Source organism: Erpetoichthys calabaricus, chromosome 11 (genome assembly GCF_900747795.2).
Source record: "Erpetoichthys calabaricus chromosome 11, fErpCal1.3, whole genome shotgun sequence".
Taxonomy (NCBI): domain Eukaryota; kingdom Metazoa; phylum Chordata; class Cladistia; order Polypteriformes; family Polypteridae; genus Erpetoichthys; species Erpetoichthys calabaricus.
The window spans coordinates 37842298-37867706 of record NC_041404.2 but is presented as its reverse complement, the minus strand read 5'-3'; the positions used below and the strand labels follow the sequence as shown (position 1 = coordinate 37867706).

At 36.4% G+C, this 25409-nt stretch overlaps 1 protein-coding gene and 1 pseudogene across 7 annotated transcripts in view; one reads left to right on the top strand and one right to left on the bottom strand.

Moving 5' to 3' along the window:
• fam13b (family with sequence similarity 13 member B) overlaps positions 1-25409 on the top strand; it is a 128937-nt gene that overhangs the window by 25367 nt on the left and 78161 nt on the right. For 6 of the 7 annotated variants that reach the window (XM_028812962.2, XM_028812965.2, XM_028812964.2 and 3 more), the window contains exons 2-6: positions 14008-14174; positions 15639-15824; positions 19901-20113; positions 20288-20465; positions 21811-21952. In XM_028812962.2, coding sequence (XP_028668795.1) covers positions 15668-15824; positions 19901-20113; positions 20288-20465; positions 21811-21952 — 690 coding nt within the window. In that variant the 5' untranslated portion in view covers positions 14008-14174; positions 15639-15667. The remainder of the gene's footprint in view (positions 1-14007; positions 14175-15638; positions 15825-19900; positions 20114-20287; positions 20466-21810; positions 21953-25409) is intronic. The other variant, XM_028812963.2, reaches the window with a different exon arrangement.
• Positions 21193-21582, bottom strand: LOC114660334 (eukaryotic translation initiation factor 1b-like; annotated as a pseudogene).

Here is a 25409-nt window from a genome sequence, read left to right as displayed (position 1 = left end):
AGAAACAGCATACAGCAACATGTGGGGACTGGCAATATTGGGGGAAAAAAACACACGGTCGTATGTCTCGTGATACACTGCAGAACTATAGCGCGTCTTTATGTAAAAACAGCAGTGTCAGGTGGGGGGCGGTAGGGATGGATCCTGAACGCGACTGAGACAATGAAAAGTGAATTTTAAAAAAATAAAGGTAACCTTTACAAATATCATACATTTCATTTCAGTCTGTAACAGCTGGTGTAATTTATCTTTTTATTCTAAAATAGTGAAAATAAGAATACTTCTCAAATGGGAGTTGTGCAGGATCGAACTCATGACCTTCTGATTCCCAGTCAGCGACTGATACTGTTACGCCACGGAAGCAGTGATAGTTAATTCATGTCAATGTCTCACACTAAGGCGGGTTTTTTTGGCGGTGGCTTTTTTTTGTACCTTTTGTGAAAGTGTTTCTTTGATATTTGGACTTCAGGCTTCATACATTATATAGTTTATGCCTACATTTTGTCAATTGCTACTAGAATATATAACACGTTTCTGTTTTAACAATGTGTTTACACAGATTACTGTAGAAATGCAACACATATGAAATGCGTGTGTTTCAAATAACAATCTTATTATTTCGACTCTAAAACTCCACTTCACTCCCAGGTAATCAATCAAGGCAAGAGCTGGGAAAAGCCTGTTTACGTTCTAAGTCGTTGGAGGGATGGAATAGCCGGCTGCTGGCAGCATGTCTTTATCAGTACATTTAGATGACAAAAGACGCTGGCGGAGAGGTGAGAAAGGTTTTAAGAAGCGATTTAAGGTGGGCCGGATATACGAGTTTTTTCGTAGGCTCTGGTAATTCTAGTGTTAAACAGCTATTCGATGTAGTATGAAAAATGCATCTGTTCTGATACAATCATACATTTATGTAGTCAATATCATTGTTTCATTATGTTATAGATTTGTGTTGTTTTTTTTAGTAATCGTTTTAGTATACTGGGTCAAATATATTGAAACCAGTAATGGAGTCGCCTTTCTCTTTGAATGTTCGCGGCCGTAAATCCGCCGCCTGCCGCAATGTTGGTCTCGTAAAGGTTTTTCGGGCAGCTGCTCAGAAGGCGACTGCGCATTCGGCTTCGGACGTGCACAGAAGGCGACTCCGCATTCGGTTTCGGACGGACGTGAGTGAGGAGGCTGCCGAATTATGTATTAAGATATTTCTCCATAAATAAATACATTTTTTTATTTTTTTTTTAAAATTAGTGCTTAGTCTGTCAAGTATTGGCAAGATAACTACTTGTCATGCTTATAGCTTTAGTTATCTGCACGAGATTCAGTGTCTGAGATGTGTAATCCTAATGAAGTAATACATCTTGACAACTTTCTTTAAAAAGGTTACTATGCACTATCCACTTTTCTACCAGTTTGAAAGGAATGCTTCTTATTAGCTATCATCATAATTAGGTACACCGCCCCAAAGCTTTTTAACTTCTTACTTATTTCAATTGAAGGTTGTTAATGTCTAGTATTAACATGCTTGTTTTAGTCTCTATTGCAGTAGAAAGCAATCCTATTTAAAGTAAACTGACATTCATTTGTAAATCCACTTTGACATCTTGACAGCACCAGAATGAAACCAGCAGAAAACTGTAGACAAAGTGCCTGTTTAGAGTATGGCACCCTTCTGTACTATGCTAGGTTAGTTTTAGTTTCACCAATTTGTATAATGGACACACACCTTTGGAAAATGAAAGAAAACCAAAGTGGTATGGTGGGTGATATGTTGAGTGCACAGTTAGTGTACATGCAAGGAAATGAAATTAGACCATGGATCTATAAGACATTACTCCTAAGCATTCCACCTTTATGTCATAGGTGTTTACTGTATACTAATTCAATATCATAAAGAACATCTATATGTTAACATGTAAGTGAAAATTGCAAGCAAATTTAGAAAATACTTAAAACACAAAGAAAGAAAACTTGCATTATAAAATGCTTTTTATAGCAATGTTCAGTGTAACAAAAGAGACATCTAGCAGTGTAGGCTGTTATGAATTTGAATGCAAGTTTCTAAAACATCTTCTACTCTTCTGAATAAACCCTTTGTAGTCACTAAATTTTAGATCAGAAAATTAGGCTGTATGGTAGTTATCAGTATCGAGTAAATGTAATACATGCTGATAGATTATTAGTATGCTCTGGACAGATATGCAAGTAATAAATGAGACATAATAAAGAAAACTTTTTAAGTTTGTTTTGTTATTTACATTTATTTATTTGGTTGACACCTTTATCCATGGTGACTTATAACATTTATTACAATTGGTTTCATTGTTGTTTTTGGTTTTCCAATTGGAGCACAGGCAGGTCAAGTGAGTTGCTCATGGTCACACAGTGTCAGTAGCGGAATTTGAACCCACAACCTCAGGGTTTGAAGTCCAAAGCCTTCACCACTACTCCATACTGCCTGCGAGTGTGTCAATGTGTGTTTACAAAAAAGAAGCCTCAAAAGAATGCCCCACCCAGTTTTTTTTTTTTATAAATCTGCTACCTATCCTGTATTGTTTGTAGTGATTTTTAATTTTGTGTTTTTGTCCTGAACAGGGATAGCATACTTTCTTGTGTAATAGGTGTCCAAGGGGATAAGCAAAGGCCAGTACTGAATAGCTGCAAATAATATTAAAACATCCATGGAAAAAATCTCAAGTTAATTGTGTCGCATAATGCACCTATCAGTCATACAGTATGTTCACAACATCTAAAACACATATTTTTTACTAAAATATTGCTAAATAAATTCTTCTAGAAAATGAGATTAGTCTTCAGAAGTAAAGACCGAGCTGTTGACCAGTGATTAAGGGGAGTTGACGGGTCTTCAATTCCAAAGCTTGAGTTCGCTTAAACACAGTTCATTTTTGTTTTGGTTTGTATACGTCAGTAATGTGCTTCTGTAGCTTTTAACAAAACATACCCATATACAGTAATGTTATTTTACAGGTGTTTCGAGCTCTGTGCATTAAGTTATGGCTGAGGCAGACACAGAACTTTGTTTCAGTTCAATTTAGAAAAGAGCATTGTTTCGTAAAAATTGCATATAGCCAGTTGATATCAAGACTTGAGAGTGTACAGGTGTAGAGTAAATAAATGAAAGAGGTTGTAAGACTACTGAGAACATGAGAGGACTGCATTTTGCTCTTCTTCACTCCACCTTGTGCATTGTTGTGAAAGAGAGTATGGCAGGTGCGCGGGGGTGACTGTCATTCTTGTACCACTGCATGCCATGGTGTTCTGCTTCTTCTCGGCCCATGTGGATGAAACTGAGCATATGTTAAATAAGCATGTCTCTTGCTCTTTCTCTTGTCCATAGACTGTGGTGAGTGTGAGAGATGTTGATTCAGCAAGGCATACATCTATTCATTCTTGCGCCAGCACATGCCAGATTCAGTAAACTATAGCAATAGTACAAAAGTATGCTGAGCAAGAATAAGAGTATGTTGTAGTGACAGAGGTGGACTGTTACTATGAGAGGCTGCTTTTGCAAAATACTAAAAAAGCACCTTACCCTGCATCATGCCAATTTTTGCATGCATTTTCTTTTTATTTTTTATGCTCCATCTCAGATTATGTAAATTGAGGTTCTACTGTACATCGTTACTGCATTCATATACATTAAGAAGGTAATTTTGAATCAGTTGCTGCTAAACAACTGCACCTTATTATTTAAGATCTTGAAGTGCTATCATCATTATATAAAGCAAAATGTTCAGCAGTTCAGTCCGTATCATTCACCTCTGTTGGAACAGCATGCCAAGAACAAAATACGTCTACAGTAATCTCTGGAAAGTAATTATTTCTTCTCAGCAGTCTGAGAAGAGTTGAACTTCATTTTTTTTAAATGACCTTCTATTATTCACAAGTTAGAGGGATTATTTAATAAATGAAGGAACTTTGTCACAGTTCCCAATATTCTATCCCAGCAAATTAATCCAAAATCCAGACCATATGATGTGCTGAATAATCACACAATCAGAAAAACTAAAGCAAAGGATCTACAGGCCTCTATTAGCATGGTAACCGTTTTTCAGTTTTTAATATTGCTGTTAGGAATAACTAAACATTTTATGAAATATGCTTCTCTCCAAAAAGCTGTGTGGCTTATTTTACAAAATAGTCTTAATGAACAAGAAGGAACTTGGGAAAATGTTGTTGTCTTCTGCACAGAGAAGACTAAAATGCACTTGTTTTATCTTTATACAGTATGCATAGTACCATGTTGGGTGAAAACCAAACAGATGTGCCACAATACTAACCATCAGGCATTGAAATGGTGAACTGATTGTTGGGGAAGCCACATGACTCTTCTCCAAATATTTGTTTCAGCCATGATTTTTTACCATGTGTATTCTACAAGTGAATGAGAGGGCATCTCAACTGTTTGTAACAGCATAGATGAAATTGAATATTGTGTTTTTTCTCTCCTCCCTTTACAAAAACTTTTTATACTAGGCTCCTGCACAACCAGAGGCATAGAAGTCTGATGTCCTATAGTAAAGTGTATTTTTGTAATTCAGCTATAAATCACAGGTGTTAACTTCATTTTTTATTAACAAAATGAAATTCTGCTGGTGTATTGTTCATTGACAATAAAAAATTCCTTAAATTGCATCCAAATAAAATACGTGCAAAATATTTATACATAAAACATTTGGCATTAAAGAAAATAAAATGCTTCTCATAATTACAAGCTATTATATTATTTAATTGTTTTTCTGTAATGTACCTATCTGAAACAATGCTTATTAAAAAAAGTAGTTTTCACCATTTCTTTAACAAGAAAATATATATATTATGCTTAAATGTAAATGTACCTGCACTTGTAGGTTTTAATTATTAATTGCACCGCTACAGCTTTTTTTTACTGTTACAATATACATTTACTATATAAATATAGATTACCATTTTAATAATGCAGTACTTGTTTCTTACCAAATCTTATTTTTTGTGATTGGGCAATTTACTGATCACCAATTGAGATGTTTTTTTTTTTTGAAAAAATCAGCTGATTGCTATCAGCGGCCATTCCATTAGAGCATCTCTTGTTTTGAAATGGCCATGTGTAATTTGAGAATTTGAATGCTCGACATTGGCAGTATTGGGCATTATATATTGATTAATCCTTGTTGGAGTGCAAGTTCATCATAGGACAACAATATTTTAAGTTAGCCTGGCGTACATATCTTTAAAATGTGGGAGAATAACCACAACACCCAGAGATAAACCCACATGGACAAAGGGAAAGTGTGCTGCCTCCACAGATGGCAATCAGGCCACAATTCAAATTCAGTCTCCTGAATGTGTGAGACATTGATGATAACTACTGTAATAGTGTTTACATCCATGAGTTTGTTCCACAAAGTGAAAACAATTAAAACTCTGTCATTAATAAGTTGTTAATGCGCATAATTAAATGATGAAAAGTTGTTTTTCAAAAGTGAGCTTTGGTAGAACTGAATGAATTATGATTATTTAGAAAGCCCTTAAGAAAAAAATGTTTCACCGTGTTATTTTGTTAGTACTTATCATAAATGAAACAAGATATTAATAGCATAATAAAAGTTGAAGAAAGATTAAAGCTTACATCTCTTTTTTTGATTACAAGAAAATGTTCAGAAAAATAGTGTATAGAAATTCTTTCAGTGTGCTGTTTTTACATACTGTTTTCAAATGTGCCCAGCAACTTGGCAGATGTACAAATGTTGTGCAAGTTTTTTTAGTTATCATAATAAGACACTATGCCTTGGTTTTTACTACAGTCTCTTGACAACTGCATTGGAAACAATGATGTCCATAAAAAATCTTGGAAAAATATTTCCCAAAGTTAATTAACAAAAATTCAAATATAGCACTTATATTTTTTTAATGCCACTTTATTAGCTTTAGGCTAATATTTTTGAGAAAGCCAAGCTCACCCTTCTGAGCTTCTTTTAAATACAGAAACACATAAAGTAGAAGTTGCAACTAAAAGTGCATTACTGCTGAGGCCCTCTTAGGGCTCATTTATACTTCACGCTCAGAACGCGTACGCACCTGCATCGTGGCTGCCACGCATTCCCAGCGTTCATTTGATGTGTCCTCTGAGCAGGTCCTCAGAAATTAACGTGATGCATGCGTGAGTTGCAGTACCAGCAAAAAGTCGGGGGGCGCAGTGTGCTAAAAGTTGGAATGTGACGTCAGAGTCTCTGGTTACTATCTACATGTGACAAAAGGCCGCTTTGAGGATCCTCTGGGATTGATGTGTGTGCTTCAGTGTTTGATGAATGGTTCGATGTGGTGAAGCAAAATGGCAATATACAAATACATTCATTGTGCTTTTATATTCAAGCGTCGCATATTCCCCATCCTAATGACATAATTCATTTTAAAGGTCTTGCACACCATCTTTCTGTGCCGTCTTTTTTTTTTTTTTTTTTGCAACTTCACAACAGCAACATAATGTATAGTGCTGTATTTGAGCCACAGAGAAAAAAAATGAAGGACATGGTGAAAAGGTGTATTTTCTGATTAATGATAAGGTAAACTGTGAGGTTAACTTGGACATTTCAAGATTAAAGCTGAAATTTCCACTTTAAAGTAGACTGTCGTAAACGTCCTCTTAAACTGACCCAGTTGTTAATCGCTACAAGCTTCTGGGGCTTCCTTCTGACCTGACCACAGTGGCAAGCAGCAATAGATCGCCACACAGAACACATTAAATCAATGTATGGTATTCCAACTCTCTGCACATTTAGAATCCTTTGATTTATACTTGACATCACCTTCATGATGAAATGCATGTTACATTTTACAGATAAACTGTAAATAAAACTCTTAATAATTACACACATGGGGGTGACATGGTGGCGGAGCAGTAGCGCTGCTGTCTCACAGGGAGTCATGTCACTGGTGTTCCCTGCCTGGTGATTACATGTTTTCCTGGTGGGTTTCCACAGTGTGTTTTGTTTTCCTTCCAAAGACATGAAGGTTTGGGGATTTGGTGACGCTAAAATGACGCTAGTGTGTTTGTGTGTGCTTGTGTTGAGCTTGCGATGAGCTGAGGCCCCATCCAGGGATTTTGTTTCTGTCTCACACCCGATGCTTGCTGGAATGGCCCATCCCTGGATTGATGGATGTAATCATTAAACGTCATTTTCAGAGATATTGTGGCAAGGTGTCCTCGGAATTTAATGGATGTTTCAGGCAATTCACAACACCGCGAAGCCAAACCTGTTCTCACCTTGATAATATCTTGCACTGCCACCTAGTGGAATCTTCCAGGTTTACGTGAAGTATGTGCGCAAGTATAAACAGTACAATGCTTACATAACAATATCGTCGTCTGGAGCATGCATCGCATCACGTTGCGTGAAGTATAAACCTGGCCTTGTTCTCACCTTGACAAAGCTAGCAGCACTGTGAGGATTATGTTTTTCTTTTTCACCAGTACCTTCAATAACATCCAGCCATCCCTGTTAAGGGGTAAACTCAGAGATAGGCAGGTGGAGGATCCAATGGTGTCCTGGATAATGGACTATCTGTTGGGCAGCCTATAGTTTGTGACACTCATGGACTGTGTTTCTGATACAGATGTGAGCAACAATGAAGCACCATAAAGAACAGTCCTGTCTCCTTTTCTTTTCACTCTGTACACCTCCAACTATGAATATAACACCCGGTCATGTCACTTGCAGAAGTTCTCAGGTGATTCTGCACTTGTACGGGTGTATTGATAAGGGAGGGGGGTGGGGGTGAGACAGAGTATAGGAGTTGGGTGGAGAAAGGTTGGTCTGCAACCTCTCAGTATTAAAAAAGCCAAGGAACTGGTTATTGATTTTTGCCACACCAAAGAGCCTCTGTTTTGTCACCACTCAGGGATTAAATACAAGTACAAACACGTTTATTTGCTTAGCAGACACTTTTATCCAAAGTGACTTACAAAAGAGGTAAACAATTGAGTAACATTAAGCAAGGGTCTATTTGTCCAGGAAGTATAATAGGACAGATAACAAAATTGATTGCCACAAGTGAAAAGATATAATAACTCGTACATTTACAATCAATAAAGCAATTACATTTAAATAGCCAAGAATATAAAGTATTGCAATGCGTTTTTTTTTGTTTTTTTTAACTTTTCAGTTAGACACATACAAGGGGGCTCTGCCCCCTGCTCGCTTCGCTCGCCTACCCCCGGCGTTTTGAACCAGCCACGTGTGAGGATGACGCACGTTTAATACGGAGCGTTCGCCCGTGTCACTCTGGGGCCCCCCACTTGTAATACGGAGCTCCGTCTGTACTATTATGTGGTGCATTGTGGACTACTGCGGACCCCGTAGTGTTTCCCGTTTCAGTTTGTATCTCGGCCAGTCGAGCTTTTGTTTTTGAAGCTTTTGAATTCCGGTCTTCATTATCTGTAACCTGCTGTCCATGTGTTTGGCCCCCTCGTTTAACCTGTTTATGACGTTTTACTTTGCTTTCTACTCTGTCTTTCATTTCTGATCTCGCTTTATTCTGCTTTTGTTTCAATGACAACTGGTCCATGGTGAATATATTTTTCCTTTTTCGAGTAATAATTTTCATTTGTTTGCGATATTGTGATGTTTATCGTACTGTTAATAATGCATCACTGTAATGTGATTCACCTATGCTGTATAGTTTGGACGTGTGAGGATGACGTATGTTTAATACGGAGCGTTTGCCCGTGTCACTCTGGGTCTCCCCACTGTTACTACGAAGCTCTTTCCGAACTATTATGCGGTGCATTGTGGAGCACTGCGGACTCTGTAGTGTTTCCTGTTTTACTTCGTATCTCGTTTAGTCGAGCTCTTTCTTTTTGGAGCAGTGCCTGCCTGGTCTGCGGCATTTCAGACGCACGTTGTAGGCGCCTGCGTTCATTAATTATATCCAGGCAGGCGTGTGTTTGTATCATGGTCACTCGAGCTGTGTCGTGTTGAATCCGTGCCTGCTTTGCCTACGCAGTTTGAGACGCGTGTTGTAGGCGTCCACGTTCATTTTTAATGCTCTGCCAGGCCTTTACTGCAGCGGCTTTCAGTTGCTGTTTGTTGGTGGGCCTTTCTGTCTGAAGTTTATTCTTCAACAAGTGAAATGCATGCTCAATTGGGTTAAGATCGGGTGACTGACTTGGCCATTGAAGAATTTTCCACTTCTTTGCTTTAATAAACTCCTGGGTTGCTTTGGCTGTATGTTTTGAGTCATTGTCCATCTGTATCATGAAACGCCGAACAATCAATTTGACTGCATTTAGCTGGATTTGAGCAGACAGTATGTCTCTGAACACCTCAGAATTCATTCGGCTGCTTCTGTCTTGTGTCACATCATTAATAAACACTAGTGCCCCAGTGCCACTGGCAGCCATGCACGCCCAATCCATCACACTGCCTCCACCGTGTTTTACAGATGATGTGGTATGCTTTGGATAATGAGCTGTTCCACGCCTTCTCCATAACTTTTTTCTTGCCATCATTCTGATAGAGGTTGATCTTGGTTTCATCTGTCCAAAGAATGTTTTTCCAGAACTGTGTTGGCTTTTTTAGATGTTCTTTAGCAAAGTCCAATCTAGCCTTTCTATTTTTGAGGCTAATGAGTGGCTTGCACCTTGCAGTGCACCCTCTGTATTTACTTTCATGCAGTCTTCTCTTTATGGTAGACTTGGATATCGATATGCCTACCCCCTGGAGAGTGTTGTTCACTTGGTTGGCTGTTGTGAAGGGGTTTCTCTTCACCATGGAAATGATTCTGCGATCATCCACCACTGTTGTCATCCGTGGACATCCAGGTCTTTTTGCGTTGCTGAGTTCACCAGTGCTTGCTTTCTTTCTCAGGATGTACCAAACTGTAGATTTTGCCACTCGTAATATTGTAGCAATTTCTCGAATGGGTTTTTTCTGTTTTCGCAGCTTAAGGATGGCTTCTTTTACCTGCATGGAGAGCTCCTTTGACCGCATGTTGTCTGTTCACAGCAAAATCTTCCATATGTAAGCACCACACCTCAAATCAACTCCAGGCCTTTTATCTGCTTAATTGATAATGACATAACGACGGACTTGCCACACCTGCCCATGAAATAGCTTTTGAGTCAATTGCCAATTACTTTTGAGCCCCTGAAATGAAGGGATTGTGTTAAAAAAATGCTTTAGTTGCCTCACATTTTTATGCAATCGTTTTGTTCATCCCAGTGAATTAAAGCTGAAAATCTGCACTTCAACTGCATCTGAGTTGTTCCATTTAAAATTCATTGTGGTAATGTACAGAACCAAAATTAGAAAAAAGTTGTCTCTGTCCAAATATTTATGGACCTAACTGTATAAAGTACATATGGCATCAATAAAAAAAAGATAAAACAAAGTAAAAGGCTTGTCATAATCACAACCTATAGTCAGTCAGTCAGTCATTTTCCAACCCGTTATATCGTAACACAGGGTCACGGGGGTCTGGGGTGCAAGGCAGGAACAAATCCCAGGCAGGGCGCCAGCCCACCGCAGGACACAAACACACATACCCACACACTAGGGACGATTTAGGATCGCCGGTGCACCTAACCTGCATGTCTTTGGACTGTGGGAGGAAACCGGAGCACCCGGAGGAAACCCACGCAGACATGGGGAGAACATGTAAACTCCACGCAGGGAGGACCTAGGAAGCAAACTCAGGTCTCCTTAGTGCAAGGCAGCAGCACTACCACTGCGCCACCGTGCTGCCTGTCGCAACCTATAGTTCTAATAAAATGTTCAATAAGTTGTTTAACAGAAACAGAGTGGTTTTAATTTAAGGGACAAAGTGAAAAGGTCTGCCTTCTTTAAAGCACTTTTTTTTTCTTCCACTCTGTGTTCACCTGGACGAAATATTCCGCCTTTCCTTTCTATGTCTAAGACAAGTCCGCAAATCTCTGGTTCTCAACATATCACTCCATTTTGTTAAATGTAAAAGTGGTATTTCAATCTTCTCCCCTCTATATTCAGCATGGGTCCACCGTCTTCCTCAAGTACTTTTGTTCTTTATCTAAAGTAGAGGTGGACGGTATGACCAAAATTCTATATCACGGTATTTTTCTAAATTCTGCCGGTTTCACGGTATTAGACGGTATTTTTTTCCCCATACATGAGTGGATGTTAACCACATTTTCCACTGCAATTACTGCAGTAGACTGGCTAAGAATAACCTATTAGACTGTTGTCTTTTTGTACGATGTACAATTCTCATATTTTAATGTGCACACAAGTATTAATCCAGGTTTGCATGGCCCCATAAAGTGATAGTTTTCAAGGGGGTGGCACTAAAGAGAAGGAATCACATTGCATGACAGATGCAGTCAAAATATAGAACCTTTAATTGAACAAATTTTGCAAAAGCTTAAACTGTTATTTTGACAACATATTTTCAACCATCCAAAGAGGCATTTAGACTTAGTAAAATATCCAGAGGTGTTTGTCAAAAGTTGGATTGCACTGAACACGTCTTAGAAAAGGAATAAATAGTAAATATTTTTTGTAAACCAACTACACTTTCTGTTAATGTGAAAATACTCTGTCCACTGACACGTTAAAGTGACTTTTTAAACAATTTTACCATCATTAAACTGCATAATATTTAAACTAATAAATAAATAATAACAATAGAATACATAATAGTATTACTGATAGTTGCACCATTACTTCAAGGCTTCAAGCCCAGGTGCATTACACAGTATTCACCAAATTAAAATAAAATAAAACAAGTGCAACTTGGTGATGACATCTTACCAACTGTATCATCATTTAGGCAAACTGCATTAATATGGACCTTGCTTCAAGCTAAGCTATATACATAAATAATAAAAACTGCAACTTGCATTTATAATGCTGTTTGTGGTATAGCCCTATGGAAGCGCATTAGGGCCACTGTGAAGAAAAAAAAATATGGACACGGAAGAAAATAACAAACTATGTCGAGAATAAATTCGACATGTTGACTATGTCAAGATTAAAGTCGACATTTCCACTTTATTCTCAGTTTATTTTATAAATAAAGTAGAATGTTGTAAACTAAACTTCATCCTAAAATCAATGTTTAATTTACTAGATTTTCTCAAACCCCGTCACAAGTTAATGCAGCACATCAAATACTTTGTGTTAAGTGTTCCCCGACCCAGTCGTTAATCAATACGCTTCTTAAACTGACTTCCTCCGCACTAAGAGCAGGCGCCTGCAGCAATCACCGCACAGAATCCATTCACTTCATGATATTCCTGCTCTCTACCAAAACCACACAATAATTACCAATCACCACACATTAAACGTCTTTGTGAAATTAAAACTAGTTATTAACTTAGCCGACGGAGTGTTCAGAACTTTAAAAATATCTTCGTTATACATGTTTAATTATGCCATCCATTCAGATTGCGCCCATCTCTGAACGTGTCGATAGCACATCGCAGAATGAATACAAGCAAAACATACACTAGCAAGTACAAAAACAAGTACAACTTGGCTTGCAGTATTATCCAGTAGTATAGAAACAGTATTTACACATCTGACCTTTTAAAACTAAAGTATCTCCAGGCGACGGACATGACTCCTTTTTTTCGGCAAAAGTTCTTCTGTTCATCACATGTTCAACTTTACTTTTAGTTCAGTTTCGGAATGCTCTCTGTCCATTTTCACCACGCGGGATACCTATGCTACCGCCCACTATTTGGTGGTGTAGCAGTGAAAAAGAGCCCTAGTGCAACAAATCTGTGTTTAGCGGTGTAGCAGTGAAAAAGGTCCCCACTTAAACAGTTTCCCGCTGTGCCACGTTCCAAACGTCGTTTAGGCAATTTACACCGGAGTTGCGGTATAAGAAAAATCCATATCATAAAAAAAATTAAAAACGGTTTTCGGTATGAACTGGTATACCGCTCCGCACTAATCTAAAGGTGCATTATAACTTTATTGCCATAATACTTCTGTTTTTTGAGAGCCAATTTATAGACTACAAATCAAGTTTTCTTGATTTAAAAATCACCCAGTTTTCAAAGGTTGAAAGATTGATTGGAGCATCACTAAAACATATACCGTAGCAATTGCAAAACTTATGTATTTGAATGCAAACACTTAATTTAATTAAATCTAATTAAATTTTACTTTTTAGAAATTGTTCTTTAGCAGTAGCTGGAAATGAATAAACTGTGTCTATTTGTGTTAGATTATTGTTAACTCATTTGAAAGAACTTGATTTAAAAAATAACCATAGTGGCATCTTAGATGCCAGTGAGTGCAGTGAAATCTCAAAGGGGAGCTTTTTGTTCATTTAAATGTGAACTGCTGAATCAAGCCCCTATTATAGAACCAAATTGAAGCCACATTTAGCCACCCATCTCCTGCCTTGTACAGAAAACGATTAATGCACCTCAAGAAGCTTATTGGATTAACTTTTAGAAGTTATTGTGATTTCGGGCAACAGTGTGTGGCAGCTTTTCTTTTATAAGTTAAGCATGGTCAAGACAACAAAGAATATAGGTGGATTCATAGATATGCAAAAATGACTGACATCTCTGGTGCATCATTATTAAAACAGAGAGGTGGATGACTGCTGTTATTTTTCTATATTTAAAGTCTGCCATACATAAAATGTTTGCATGAAAAAGTTTGTTTCATGTCTTAACGCAGTGAACATCCTCTTTAAATCGGGTTAACCATGAAAACTATGCATACATTCATGTACATATACTGTACATAGAATATTGACGAATTTGGGTATAAAGTTAAATGTGAATCAACCATGTTATTATATTTTATGAAACTGAGCTGCATTAAAGTCTAAATATGTAAAATAAAATTTTGTTTAATAATTTTCATCTTCAGAACATTTGATAAGTTCTACGAATAGTTCATAAAATGGGCTATTTATTATTTGTCATTGCTTGAAAAAACAGTGATATAAGCCTTGAACTTGTTTTAATTTAAATAAAGTATTAGTCAGATTTATATTCATTTTTTTTCTTTTCAGATTAATAACTGAAGTCCTGATCAGGATTTGCTATTCTTCAATGAGGAACTACAGGCTTATCTTCTGCCACAACCTGAAACAGCCATAGATGATCATAGAATGCCTATTCACAGAGAGTGAGTGGAGTTGGAGATAAACTGTATATTTGGCCGTCTGTGTGCTAAAAGGTAAGTGTCTGTTTATGGTATTTACTATAACACAAATAAATAGGTCTATGGCTTGATGTATTTTTTCTTCCCGTTGTGTCATGTCGCCAGTAAGTTTTAACAGTGAAGTATAATTACATTCAGATACAGGTAAATTTCAAATGTGTTTTTCTGTTGAATCAGTCTACCTATGCAAAACTAAAATTCTTTGTTTTCATTGTGCTAAATATTACTATGTGTTTAACATAGTTAATATTTTATAACTGAATACATAAAGCATGTAGCTTACACTGCCAATTTCATGTTGCCTGGTTGTTGTTTTTTTTTGTCTTGAACATATTCAGTTCCTTTTGATTATATTTGCATAGTGTTGTTTATTGAGAACAGACTTAAAACCCTTGCAGAAAGTTAAAGTTATACTGCAATAACAGAGATGGTTAAACCTTGCACCAAGCACAATATATACTTGAACACACAAATTGTTTCACACACTCTAAAACAACACTTTTCAATTTAATTAGCAATATCTTGATTGTACAAGTCCATTAACATTGTACTTAAAGATGCTCAGTTGACAGTGGATAATAGTAAACGGAAGACTAAAGCTAATAATATACCAGTAGAAAATATATATTTTGGGGTGTCCAGTTTGGCTGTAACATACATAAGCACAGTCAAAAGTCAAAGTTATGGTTCTGGTGGCCAAGGCCAGCTGGCTGCCCACCCCCTTGTGGGCATTCTACAATAATACAACTCCTGCTGTGCATTTTATACATGTTGAATGTTTTTGATTAGTATTTTTATTTTTTGTATTTTGATACTATTGCAAATGTATTTATCTGTGTCTATTACAGAATTTTGTCATTGCACCATATAATGTATGTAACGTGTTTTTGATGTTGCTGCATCAGCTGGTCAAGTAAATAATACTTTTCATTGTGCTATAAGGCATAATGATAGTGAATTGAATTTACCATTGCATATTAAATTTGCATGGCAAAACCCTTTAAAACATTTACTTACCAGTTAATTGTTATTGTTTTTATTACATTTTGTTTTGTCCTTTTGACTGCCCCATAACATAAAGACAAGATGATGTAAAAGTAACCCTACAAAGCTTCTGTCCTGATTCTGTAGACAGAAGTGTTCAATATATCCAGCTATCACCGGTTAAAGGGGATTTTCATGATTTTGATATATGTATTCTCTGTCTCCCTCCCACAAGCCACATTATTCACAGAAATACACTGAAAGTCAGAACCTGTCTTAAATAGTCATACTACATAAAAACAACTTTAAACTTCCAAAGGCTTATAGTTTGTGTCTACAAACATCTTGGTTACAATGTGTTAGTGTAATTTAATGATTTGGACAGTAATGGAATAACATAATATGTTCCACATATTGAATGCTTCATATCATAGAAACATTTGCTGTTTGCTGTTGTTACATCTTTGTATTTATTATGTAATTACCTGCATTCAGCAGAAAGAAGCAGCTTTGCTGTGGAAGCTATGAGGAAGAGCCTCACCCCTGCCCTAGGCTCCTGTGATTCTCTTAACACAGCTAGAGTATTTGGGGTTCCTCTTGAGGAACTACTCCAGGTCGGACAGCCAGGACAAGAGGTTCCCATTCTGGTTAAACGCATTGTAGAATACATTGAAGAACATGGTGAGTACATTTTCCCGTGCCATAGTACAACTGATACTTTAAATATGTAATTATTCTGAGAAGTTGATTGTTGTTACCCAAATAACAAAAAATAACCATTTTTAGAAACTAAATCAAGCTGTTTTTTTTTCTTCCTTAAAGAACAACAATGATTAAATCTATATAAGGTATTATAAACAAACATAGTCTATTGGATCAATTTACCTCCGTATATATTGATTAACTATTCATAGTAATTTTGGAGTATTGTGGAAAGATACATTTATCAAAAGTAAACATTCCTTTCAACGGAAACGCATCCCTCAAAACTACAAAATGGATATAATAGTAAAATTACAACTTACCGTCATTGACCCAATAATACATTTTGCATTGAATAAAGATTTTGCAAAGTAGGGTGAATGGCTGTCAGTTTAACCAGAAGTTAAGGTTTAAATATTCATATTGAAAATAAGTGTATATTTGAATGAATTTGACTGTGGGTTATAAATTCTTTTTTTTTTTTTTTTTTTTTTAATACTTTGCTTTTTGTAAAGCACTATGTGCTTACTTCATGTGCATACTCACACAGGAGATGCACTTGAAAACTCAAATGATTGTGACACTTAAGAATCCCATTCTTGTGAAGAGCTATGCGCAGAAAGTTACACAAGAAAAAGAATGTGGTGACAGAAACACTTTTACTGCCTGTAATGCACATATGAAGCCCAGAAAAAAAACACTTATGATGATTACATTTGTTAAACACAATCATTATTCCCAACCGCTGTATTTCTTTTTATTCCTAGAGGCAAGAAAATGTAATGTCCTTATCCATCTATCTTTATATAAATTGAGGCACTGTGATAATGTGCCTTACTGGCATTATCTGTAGTTAATGTTCGTCAAGTATCCTCTGCCGTGTGGAGAGGCATTTGTTTGTTATAAAAAGTTAAAGTACAAAGAAAGGAAACTTGCCTTATTCCTTTCTTATACTATTGCAGATAGACATCTTCACAGACCTTATTAGCACGTTTTGGAGAGTGTTGCGGTAGGTCTCGGATAGACTGGTGAGACAGCCTTGCCATTTACCGGCCGGGATGACATTGTCAGTCCTCCAGTCCTGCGTGTGCCTCCTGCGACACCATAATACTAAAAGAGAGGGTGAAGCGTCATAGTGTTAGTTTACCGCGGTTGAGAAAAAGGGATCCCATATAAGTAGTTGTTTGGGCACTAGCTCAAGGGTAAGGACGTGAATATTTAAAGTGCTTACGTTGCTTTAAGGCAGAAGTGCAGTTGGCATCTCAAAAGCCGGCATAGCTATGCGCACGCACGCCGGCTGCTCGATTTATTATAGCATTTTTGCTGGGCAAGAGACGCCACTTCTCGCCGACGAGTTCTCGTCATCGTGCGGTTATAAGGATGACGTTGGACAGTTTAATTGGTCAGTACAAGGGCGCCGAATATAAAAGGAACTCATTGCCCCAGAGCGGGGTGCTTTTCTGATTAGACCCTCTAGGAGAAAGGTACTCGGTAGAACAATTTATTGAAATTACCAATCATTGCGGCTTGTGCTTTGTTATTTTTTGTAAATACTTGTTCCTGTATATAGATATAAATATCTCTATAGTAATTTTTGTTTGATGGAGGTATTTATTGTGGGTTGTGGTTTTAAATGGTGCACTGTTTGTTTTTGTATATACACATTTAGTATTTTGAATATTTTTGTTGTTGGGTCTGCAATTCAACACCATGACCACTAAATTTATAGCCACTATTTTGGGATTTATTTGCTGACTGTTTTTGTGTGTCCTTAGCGGTATCGAACTGTGATTAATTTATAAGTTCCACAGGACATTATTATTATTATTTTTTGTTTGTTGTTAAGTGTACCTATAAATAAAAATTTCACTTTATTTTTCAAAAAACCTAACCCTTTTTGTGTCTGTGTCTCCCTGTCTTCCATTATCATCCTGGTCACGCTTGGTCCCATTTACTAGACATCCAGAGTGTAGACTGGTGTTTTTATTTCCCACTACACGGGGTGTCACAGGCACTAGTGGTCTTTATGTGTTTCTCCGATGAAATAATTAAATGTACTCTGTGTTGCCGAAACTGCTTTTAGTCCCAGTAACTGTAAAACTGAGTTTGAGTGTTTTTGAAGGAAATTTCAATGTTAATAAATAATCCAGAGCAAAATTTTAAACCAAGCAATAAGAGGTGATTTGCATTGAGTGTGCATGATCCAAGGTGAAACTTTGTAGTGTGGGACATTGGGTGAATACTGCAGGCAGGTGGTCAAGGAATAACATTGTTTTAGGTTAATTCAGCAGCCAGTTAATATGCAGTGTGTAAAAACCTTATGTAATCTGATTTATCTAAATGAGCATTGTCAGCATATAAAATGTTATTTAAAATGTTAATTTTAAAGCTGCTATAATAATAATAGGAAAATCTAGCAGTTATTTTTACTTTGTTACTTTCATAAATGAGAAAGGAAACCTGCTTTTGCTTGCTGTAATGGATGATTATCGGTTCTAGCATAAAACAGCTTTAAGTCAGTGATCTCTGGTTCGAGTGAATTGGAGCAACATCAGGAGCATATTTTTCCTTTTAGAGAATTATAGGAGTGCTTTTTTCTTACTACAGCTTCAGGTCCAAGAGCAGGCTGGTGAAGTAGGAAAAAGATCTGTCTTAAAATGCATTGTAAAATGGACTTAACAAATTGAAGGCTGTCAGTTTTACCAACAATGATTCAAAACTACAAAAAGGATAATCATGGAAGCAAGGTGCAAGAACAGGTTCTGAAATACCCCAGTATTGAACACTAACACAATGCTGAAATTAGTGCAAGGTATATCTAACATTAAAATGACAGTTTTTCTCTTTGAGTAACATGTTTTAAAATACGTTTTTGAGTGACATTTGATCTGTTAGCTTTGGTAAAGAGAGAGATCCATGTAAAATGATAATCAAATAACAGTGAGCCGGAACTTGTTCTGTAACGCCAGGGATATACTTAATGTTATACGACACATGAGTTTGACGACGACTCTGCTGCTCTGTCGGTGCGAGAAATCATTACGGGGAGCAAACATTTGTTTTTGCTGTGTTGTGAGTTGAGGGAAGAAAGATGTGAAAAGTAAAAATTATTTGCTTCTTGATGCTTTTGCGAAGGTGCAAAAAAAAAAAAAAAACCAGCAGCGACACAAAATGTTGAGAGAGAATGTGACACCTTTTAAATGTATCGCATCATTACGATGGGGGAATATGCGACGCTTGCATTGCCTATGCTTGAAATGGATGAAGAAAAGCACCATGATGACATTTGCATGTCAGCATTTAAGTTTGATAATTTGCTTCACCGCATCGAACCATTCATCACACATTGAATCACACAGATTGATCCTGTTGAAGCTGCAAGCCTGCTGTCACATGTTGATTCTAAACAAGGATGGTGACATCACGTACCAAAACTTGAACACACACACTACCCATATTTTTGCTGGTACTGCAACTCACTCATGCATTACGTTAATATCTGAGGATGTGCTCAGAGGACATGTCAAAAGAATGCTGGAAGCACGTGGCAGCTGGAATGAGACAGAAGTCACTACTTAACAGATTGCTAAATATTAGTGTGAATCCATAAATATTGATTTTCTGTGTCTTCATTTTTATTTTTTCATATAAATCCAAATAAGGAAATTTTTATATAGTCGTCTCATAATTATTTTTAACATTATTGGCTTGAAGTAGGGTTTTAACAAACCTTTTCTTGCACTTTATACCTATCAATTGTTTTTTTTCTCACAACTCAAATCAAGTTATGCCTGCAGTATAATTATTTAAACCTGTGATCTCACATATTGTAATTCTCTGAATTTATCAAAGGATCTAACAGATATCTGTATATCTAAGCAATGACCATAGCAATCTCTACCCTCACCTCATTTTATAGCTAGCAAACTGACCATATATTATTTTACAGTTCACTTTCAGTCCACATGTATTTTAACCACTGTGATTAGTACTGATTAATGGTAAACATATATTCTGTATGTATCTGTAATGTTTTTTTTTTTTTCCCCTTTTAGGAGGCTTGGACTTAGATGGCTTGTTCCTGGTGAATGGAAATGCAGAACGAGTAGAATGGTTACGACAGCGATGTGAAAGTGGGGAGGAAGTAGACCTTGAGAAGGAAGCAGATGTGGCCTCAGCTGTCAGTCTGCTTAGGCTCTTCCTACAGGAGCTTCCTGAACCCCTGATACCTGCTAGCCTGCAAACGCATATCCTTCAGCTTTATCAAGGTATGCCTGTTGTCATTAATTTAGTCTCATAGGTTAAGTTTAAAGAATTTGATTTGTCAGCTTACTTTATATAATATAGAAGTTATAAATCCTATTTTTATCATCAAATCACTGTTAACATTTTTGTAATAATAACAGTCAAAATTCATTTTTATTTTTTTTTTCTCAATCTAGAATACAGCACAGAAGAGGAGCTGACAAGAAACATGAAATATTTTTTACAACAGCTCCCACAGTTTAACTACAGCCTTCTGCGCTTTCTTTGCCGCTTTTTGTCCAATGTGGCTTCTCTACAAGAGGAAGTGTGGACTGCAGGGGGTCTTGCAGCAGTCTTTGGACCAGATATCTTCCAGTAGGCCTTCTTTTCAGCTTTTATTCATTTTTCTGATCTATGCTAAAATTTTATGTCCACTGCATACATTAGTTAACATTATCAACTACTGATTCCTTTCACCAAATAGCCAGAATATCTTTTTTGTCAGCTCTGTATTTCCTCAATATCTGTATCATCTTTTATGTATGAACATTACATCTCCTAGCCTCACTCAAAATCACTGCTGTGTAAAATTCTGCTCAAAAACAGCTTTTTAAAAGTGATTCATCCTCTGGCTGTTCTACACAGTGAGGCTTAAATACTAATTTGTTGCGTAAGCATGTTGTTTTCACTTTTTTATTTAACACTAGAAGCTTGGTTTGTCAAGAAACTCTTCTATTTTATGAGTTGTAGCTAGAAAACTGTGTGTATATATATGTGTGTGTGTATGTATGTATATATATATATATATATATATGTATGTGTATATATATATATATATATATTTATATATTATATATATAAAATATTTTATTTTTATTTTGAAACCTACAAAGAAAAAATAGTGCTCCAAAAAGCACATTGTAAATAACGGACAGAAAGCATTTAAAATGGAACAGAAATGCCAGTGTTTCATCTAAGAATGGTACTCTTCTTGTAGGGAGTTATCCACTTGTGTCCTTGAGTGAATTATGCAGGCCCCTTTTCCAAATATGAGACAGGGTTAAGAGCCTTGAATAACAAGCCTTCATTATCTAATATATGCACAGGAGATCAGCAGAAACTTCTAGCTGTCAGCACCGTAATGTCATCATTTAGAATCTGTGAACCTTCAGCTGCTCCTCCTTAGCCAAACCAATCCCCATAAGGAACTGGCATATATTCTTGTGCTGGTCACCTTGCAGCTGGAACATTTTACCATACTTCGGGTGCTCAATCACAGTTCCATTGCAGACAAATTTCTTTTTGAAGGCTTTCACCAGGTTCTTTTTATCATGTTCCTCTGCAATTCCCTGGACGGTTGTCAGTTTTTCTTCCGTTCCGCTGTTGAATTCTTATATGGATGTAGTCCCTCGGTCCCAGCCAGAAGCAGGTTATCACCCTTAGTTGCATCAGCAAAGGGGTCGAAGGTTTGTAGGTTCTGGATTGCGGACATAAGATTCCCTTGCCTAGGGTAGAGCTCGATATCACCTTCTTCACTTCTCACCAGAAGCTACACCCGCATAACACTGAGGCGCCTGTGATAAATATTTAATTAAATGGATGCATATTTCTTGTTAAATCTGTTATACATTTATGCTTTTAAAATGTATTTATGTGTCATTTTCATTTGTTAAAGAAGCGTAATAGCAGGTTACCTAATTTATAATTGTTCTCTTAACAGTATTGCTACAGATGTAGAAGATCTTAAAGAGCAAGAACTAGTAAGCAGAGTAATGGCTGACTTGATAGAAAATAAAGAAGAATTCTTTGATTCTGAAGAGGAAGATTTTTCTACCAATGACTATAGCTCCATAACGGAACATGTAAGGATGGTTTTCCAGAATAATTTTATTGTAATTGCCAATTCTTTAAGTACTAATTGAAAGGGCTTTTTAGAAGGGATCAGTTTTTTTTTTTGAGTTTAATATATAAATGTTTTGGGTTGCAATGAGAATATTGCATTGCACTGAAATTGCAAATCACAGTAAAAAGAAAACCCAGAGTCGTAAACAGTCAGAGTCCCTTACAGTAAGGCAGTGCAAAGTCACATTTTAGTTTTTGTGCTCATCCTTCAGACAAGCATGATAGAGGATCAGCTAGTCTATTATCGTGTGAATTTTGCAAAGAAAATTCAAACTTCCAGCTTGAATAATACAAGGTTTCAGCTAGTTGGCTGTGCTTTTTATGAGTACATTTTGTTTGCTTAACTTAAACCCTGCTAAGTATCATATACTGTTGTCTTTTTTGTGTTCAAAGGATGATGACTTCACTGTGTCATCAGATATAGTCATTTTTTTCATAACTCTACAGAAAATATGCACAAGAATGTTTTGTTTTGCTCATCAGCCATGTGCTGGTGAGCGATGTTACAGCAGTAATGTTTTGTTTTTTGTTCTAAACAAAGTGAAGAGAAGAGTGCAGGTTCTTGTTAACTTCTTCTGGATGAGTCTGAGATCCCAGAGCTGTGTTCATTTTTTTTTTTCTTTTTTCATTGCTTTTATACTCACTTTGTTTGTCCTACCTTTGTTAGCACATCTGGCACTTTGTTTTTATTGAGCACATTTCTTTAAATTGTGCTTTTGTACTGTTGAGTAGTTTTTTGTTTTTGTGCAGTTATTTTAGTTTGCATTGTGGGATACATTTTTTGTTCATGGGATTTAGGTAATTTTATGCAAGAAGAAAGAAATAAGTCTCCAATAAGACCACATAATACCTCCTTTTTTCAGCTAGGGTCAGGGACTGACCTGATAAGTCTTCCTATAGCTGTTTTGATTGGGAGGCCTTAATGGCAGTGTTTCCAGCAAATAATATGGAATTTAAACTACTTATCAATTCATTTAATTGTTTGTCAATTATTACTGACAAGTAACGGTGTACTGCCCAATAACGTGCAGTGAATACACTTGACTTGAGCATTCATAGTTTTCATACTCTTTCTCTGTACATTTAGCATTCATTTGCTCAGAGGTTGATGCGCTTGCTGCTTCCTGAGCAGCTCTTCTTTTCTGCACCCCACCTGCCCGCTTCTTGTCTTCTTTCGTCGGCATCTTTTAACGTAAAAACTGATTAAGTCAGTGTTTGTGTTGCAATTATTTAGTACGTTTTCCTTAATTTTTCACTTAAGCTGGCACTTAAGTCTTCAATCTGCCTCAAGAATGATTTAAGATATGAAGAGGTAGGGGAAGTGATGGTGAAGGTGGTAGGGAATGAGAACAGTGCCCGTACGCATGGCCACATGACTGCCCTGCTGGCCACTGCTGAGAATTGATTCTAGAATAAAATAAAAATAAAAAGAGGAATAACCTTGGAGGTCGGATAGTATAGGTCACGTAGTATATGTATACCAAATTTCAGGTCAATAGTTCAAAAGGTTTGCGAGCTACAGGTGATTTAAAATCCTGGACAGACAAATGGGCAGTCACTGTAGTGTATTATATAAGAAGATTTAAAAAGATGTATTATGCCTACCAGAATATCTTTTGTTGCTACTACAGGTTAATTCAGAGATAGTAAACATGGTTTGACATAAAGTACATTTAGGTTTTGGTACTTGACTACAAAATACTTTTTTTAAGATGTTTCATTCTGATTACAAATTTCATCACGGTTGCCCTATAAAAGCATACATTTTGTGCCTGAGAGGTCACATTCTGATTAGCTATTTTCTATAATTTGAAAAGGGTTTTTCATCAAAGAAGCAGCAATGTACCACCAAGTTCCTTTATTCAAGTTTTGGTACTTAATGATGATAAAGTGATCATCACTGTTTTGTCAAATCCCTAGCGACTTCAGTTTGAGTCCCCTCCCTGAAGCAATCTGAAGTTAACAGATTCTCCTTTTGCCTGTTTCCCCCAGGTCTGCAGGCTTTCTTTTATATTCCGTATGCATGCTGTACACTGAATAATGCCTTTTAAATTGGCTGAATTGAATAAAAAAATACCCATTGCATTTGTTAGTTTTAATTTTTACATTTCAATTTATATGCATCAGTCTGAAGTAGGTGTTGGATAATAAATTGTATTTGATGGCTCATTCATTTCTTTGTTAGATAATTTAGTAAAAATCCATCTGACCATTTTCATAACCAGAATGAGTTACGCCACAGGCTCACTTCCTCCCAAGTCTTCCTGTAGCTGTTTTGATTGGGAAGCTTCAGTGACCTACGAAAGTTTTCCAGAAAGTAACAAAATAGAAATTAAATAACTGATCAAATCATTTAGTGGTGTGTTTTGTTAACTTGCCTTATCTTAAGCAGAGTTATGAGGAGAAAGACCCATTTGAGTAATATTCCTGTGAAGTTTGCACATCTTCCCCATGTCTGTGTGAGCTTCCTTGGGCACTCCAGTCTCATCCCATATTCCAAATACATACTGTACATGTTAGGATTATTACCAGCTCTATAGTATATCCTGTATTTGTGTGGGTATTTTGTATCTGTGCTCTGTGGTAAACTAGAGTCTTCAAAAGTTATTTTGTGCCTTCTACTTGATGCTGTATATATAGTCCTTGGATCCCTGCATCTTTACACTTAAAAAAGCAAATTTGGGGAAAAGAGTAATTGTTTTCATATGCTGCCATCAATAACTTGTGTTAATTTTTAATATGATGCTAAATTATATTGCCTCTAGTAAGTATTATTTACATATTTTTACTTTATTTGCATTCTGTATTCCGTGCATATTTATTTACAAAAAACTATGTAAGAAGCACCAATATGAAAAACAACTTCTTGTATGTTTAGTACTGTAAAATGACATTACAATTCCACAACCTCTTTTAACAGACCACTTTTTATTTATAAGATTAACATGCTTTATTTTTATAATAGTAAAATAAAACCTAATCATCACATAAAAAATCCTTTTACACTTTTCAGAATACCTTTTTAAACATTATCCACATAAGTATTAATATCTGTGTTACCCGTCTATCAGTTTTTTTTTCAGACTTGACTATTTTATTATAAAATCATCTTTCTTTTCGAGCAGCATCAGAAACAAAGTACAAATCATTGGCAAATAAGCTGTCCATCGTGATGCACACAACCATTAATCTATCATTAGTATTTTGGGGGTGTGGAAAGAAACAGTGTTGATTGGCACATGCTATCTTCCAAACAGATTTGGTAGTACAGTCAACCCTCGTTTATCGCGGTTAATCAGTTCCAGACTCTACCGTGATAAATGAATTTCCGCGAAGTAGAATTCTTTACTTATAAATCGAATATTTTCACAGAGCATAGAAAACCTGTTTACGACCTTCTAAATACGTTTTTTAACA